Here is a 4,209-nt window from a genome sequence, read left to right on the forward strand (position 1 = left end):
TGGTTCTATCTCTTCAATACTTACTTGCAGTTTTATCTCGTGAAGTCATTGCTTGCCTACTTTGTTTGACTTTATATTGTGAAGAATTCTCTCTGATTGCATATTTGGCTTCATATTATCTTTCAATTCCTATCTGTTCTACCTAGCTGCTATATGTCTTTGTGCTTACTCTTTGTGCTTACTCTGTACTGTTTCTTTGACTATGGGATATCTAGTGTAGTTTATCTTTCGCTGCATAATGTGTAGCTGTTATTTGATTGTCTGTCTTTGAAGACATTACCTGTCTAGAAGACTTCCATAAAAATCGTCTATTCACCCCTCCTCTAGTCGATAACTAGCACTTTCATGGTGTGCACCACAGTTTAGTTATGTGTTGTTTAGGGTGACTTTGTATAGTTATCTTATCATCAAACAACAAGCATTTGCATGAGCGCCTTCACGAGCGCGGCATGTCGCCGTGCATTTCCTAGCTATGTATCGTAGGAGAAACAAAGAAAAAAGTAACAAACAAACATGAGATGGGATCGAATATCCAATTCGGTGCCCGAATTGATGCCCGAGCTCAGATGAGCCCAATGAACACGCGATTAAAAATCAAAATCAAAATTCAAAAAAATCTGAAAAAAAATTGCAAGCAAGATGTGCTTGTGTGTGATGTTCGTGCAAAATTTGGTGATGTTTGGACATTCCAGGAGGGCACGGCAAAAAAGACAAATCCAGGCATGAACAATGTTGTTTTTCAAATGTTTATCTCAAACTCAAATTTGTTTTTTTTTTGGTCACAAGCTTCTCAAATGTCAAAATATCACCAAATTTGGTATCGACATCATTGCACTCAAGCATCTTTCACCACAAAAAAAATGATTTTTTTTAATTTGTTTAGTATTTTAAACGATGTTACTATTCACTCCCGGGCTCATCTGAGCCCGGGAGCCAAACCGTCGAGATGGGATGGGCTACTTCTGACGTGAGGTGACGCTGATATCATACTTAGATGTGACACAACTGACATAGTTACGTCACATCTAGATGAGCCCTAGACACACCCTCATTTTTAACTTCTGGAGTAAATGTCTTTTTTTTCTAGATACCTGGGCCTGCACAAAATATCCTGGTGCACAGATTACCCACAGACACATCACCACTCTTCAGGACTTCAACCACACAGAACTTTTATGTAGATTTTCAACCAGTGTCACCGCTTTGTTGTAAAAAAAATGTCGATTTCAGCTACTCAAAATCTGCTCCCATCAGGGCAAGTGGAGTGCATCAAATTGTCTACAGACACTAGTGTATATGCAAAATGACCATGAGAAAACAGAACAGTGTGTGCACGCAAGGAATATGATTCGCTACTCGCGAGTTTTTTCATGTACATCTTGGTCGTCGATCTCCATCGACTGTAAGATGCCATTGGATCTGTTCTCCTTTAGGATATGGCTAGAAGCAAAAGGATAGTTAACCTGATCACGCCTTCACTGCAGAAGAAGTGGCCATTTCCTCCAAGAGTTCCTTCTGCTCCAATGCAGCGCAGGACTGTAGATGTTTCAGGATAACGAAATTAACAAACGTTGTGGATTTCTATGTCATGTGCTAGTTCTTCAGTTCCTAAATGGTTGCATGTCACACAATTTGCATATCATGATATGTGATGTACCTGAACAGCTGATTCAATATCTCCTAAAAGGAAGCTAGACAATACAAAATTCATCTTCAACCGATGATCAGTCACTCTGTTGTCCTGTGACCAAATTTGAAATAGACTCAAATATACTTTAGATATTTCAAACATTGGCAACACAAATATTTCAGTGGCATGAAACCCTAAGATGACATAATGTGCTAGTACCTTATAATTGTACGTCCGTATCTTCTCCGAGCGAGCACCAGTACCGACCTTTAATTATTAACAGTGTTAGCAAATTCAACATAGGGTATACCAAAATTTTGCATGGCATTCCTTAAGTTAGTCATGCCAATAACTAAGAGACTTGTGTATGCAATATCACCACTCAGATATATATTTTGCGACCATCATTGGTATAACTTTTTTTTTCTGAACATTATCATCTGGGAAACAGATTTCTGTTTCTTTCAGTAGGTCATCTATGAGTTTGCAACATATGAACCTCTGTAGAGAACATATATCATACCTGCAGTAACCTCTGGGTTCTTATGGACTCTTGTTGCTCCCTTAACTTTATCTCATATCTGTAATGTTTATGTAGAGATATATGGGAGATGAAATAAGTCACACAAAGGATTAACTCAACCATGAAACTAACTTATCATTTGACAATGGTAGCAAATGTACAGAGTAAATATGAACTCAAAGAAGGCACAAATTCATGGCTTCTTTGAGAAGAAACTCAAGATAGAAATGCAACTATAATATTACTACGAAAGAGCATCTTTACAAGCAGAAACAATAAGATGAAAGCAAGCATATGGAAGTAACACACAGATTAAAAGGTTGCACAATAACAAGGATAACTCAGATGATAGAAACTTACAGTTTTGCTCTTAATAACTGGAACGCGCGTTCTTTGTTTTGAAGTTGTGACCTTTCTTCTGTGCAGAATATCCTTATTCCCGTAGGCTTGTGAATAAGATCAATAGCCGTCTCCACCTTGTTAACATTCTGCCCTGCATTGATCGATAACATACAAGCGTAAAAATCAGTTGTAAAATGTAATGTACATTTCCTTCAGAAAGATATTGTAACATACACCCAAAGTACTAGAGTATTATACTAGAAGAATCACACACTCCAGAAGTGATATACCTCCAGCTCCACCAGATCTGGCAGCTTTAAGTTCAATATCTTTTGGATCAATAACCACGTCCACTTCGTCGGCCTATGGTGCCATCAAAACACAATTATAAAACTTAATAAAAGAAAACATAAAATCCATGTCAGAAATTGGCATCTAATAGTCACCTCTGGCATAATAGCCACAGTTGCGGTTGACGTGTGAACACGACCCATAGTCTCTGTCTGTGGTACACGCTGAACACGGTGCACACCTGACTCAAACTTCAGTTTACTGTAGACTTGCTTTCCCTTCACCTCCATCACATATGTCTTGTATCCACCCTTTTCTGCCTGGAAGATTTAATTACTCGATCAACATGCTTTTATTCTTCTCCTTTTTTTGCGAAATAACATTTTTTTATTCAATAGTCAGGCTAAGTTTGCAGGTACATACTTCTGAGCAAGAAACTGGTTTAAACTTCCAATTGTTGAGCTCACAATATCTTTGGTACATGCGTACCTGCAGAATAGACATTACACATTTAGTGTGGATTATGTCAATAAAGTCATAAATATGATCCACTATGATTCTGGGAGTATACTTTCAAACAACAACATAGAGGTTGCCAAAACAAAAAATCTTTGTTGCACATTGAGTAGTTCTTAGGTCGTTATCCACGTAAATCATGAAATTATGATCAATAAGTTATAATATGCTATTACCTAGACCAAACAACAACATATATACTATCGCAGTTGCTAAATCATACTCGATTTGCATCTACCTACAAGGTCACCAGCCCAAATTCCAGCTTCATCACCTCCAGTGCCAGCTCTTACTGCAGAAACAAAGAAAACAGAGTTCTCAGATACGAAATTTCTAGAGCTGAAGCAATTGCAAGTTAAACACTTCCGCAGTATGGCACTCTTACGTAAGTTTTTCCTGAACTGAATTGGAGAGAATTGGTATAATAAAAATGCCCTAGTTAACATATTTTTACTTGCCTAAATTAGTAGTGATAAAACAATTGAACATGGTCAAAGCAACTGCCTAGATAAGTTGATAGGATCAGATGGACACTTGAAAACCAACGCATACCTTCAAGTAAGATGTTACGTGAATTTAGAGGGTCGCTTGGAAGCAGAAGTACCTAACATGAAAAGGTAAGCGCAATGAGAAGTACTTCAATAAGTATAAATCAAAAATATCTGGCATACCCACCGTCAGTCTTTCCTCGAGCTCCGCAAGCTGATCAGAGAGAGACTCTAGCTCTGAAGCTATCATCTCAGCCATATCAGGGTCATCACCATTCTCTTTTTGCAAAGCTATCATGTTGGTCAATAAAAAGTATGTGAGCATCCAGTACTTAAACCAAGGCAAAAAATATATATTGAAACATACCAACCTTTTGTTTCTTCAATCTGCCTTTCACATTCCTTAAATTCCCTATATG

The 4,209-nt window shown here is 37.8% G+C and overlaps 1 protein-coding gene across 2 annotated transcripts in view; it reads right to left on the minus strand.

The window, feature by feature from the left end:
- Positions 1–1,155: 1,155 nt before the first annotated feature.
- Positions 1,156–4,209, minus strand: part of LOC119295765 (peptide chain release factor APG3, chloroplastic-like) — a 4,136-nt gene continuing 1,082 nt past the window's right edge. The window contains exons 5-16 of one of the 2 annotated variants that reach the window (XM_037574217.1): positions 4,162–4,209; positions 3,978–4,081; positions 3,855–3,906; positions 3,541–3,594; positions 3,210–3,211; positions 2,942–3,106; positions 2,786–2,858; positions 2,514–2,646; positions 2,154–2,211; positions 1,850–1,897; positions 1,658–1,741; positions 1,156–1,536 (exon numbers count right to left, since the gene is read on the minus strand). The exon at positions 4,162–4,209 is cut by the window's right edge and continues 1 nt beyond it. In XM_037574217.1, coding sequence (XP_037430114.1) covers positions 1,468–1,536; positions 1,658–1,741; positions 1,850–1,897; positions 2,154–2,211; positions 2,514–2,646; positions 2,786–2,858; positions 2,942–3,106; positions 3,210–3,211; positions 3,541–3,594; positions 3,855–3,906; positions 3,978–4,081; positions 4,162–4,209 — 890 coding nt within the window. In that variant the 3' untranslated portion in view covers positions 1,156–1,467. Of the gene's footprint in view, positions 1,537–1,657; positions 1,742–1,849; positions 1,898–2,153; positions 2,212–2,513; positions 2,647–2,785; positions 2,859–2,941; positions 3,107–3,209; positions 3,276–3,540; positions 3,595–3,854; positions 3,907–3,977; positions 4,082–4,161 lie in introns of both variants that reach the window. The other variant, XM_037574216.1, reaches the window with a different exon arrangement.

The sequence above is a fragment of the Triticum dicoccoides genome, chromosome 4B, assembly GCF_002162155.2.
Source record: "Triticum dicoccoides isolate Atlit2015 ecotype Zavitan chromosome 4B, WEW_v2.0, whole genome shotgun sequence".
NCBI classification, from domain to species: domain Eukaryota; kingdom Viridiplantae; phylum Streptophyta; class Magnoliopsida; order Poales; family Poaceae; genus Triticum; species Triticum dicoccoides.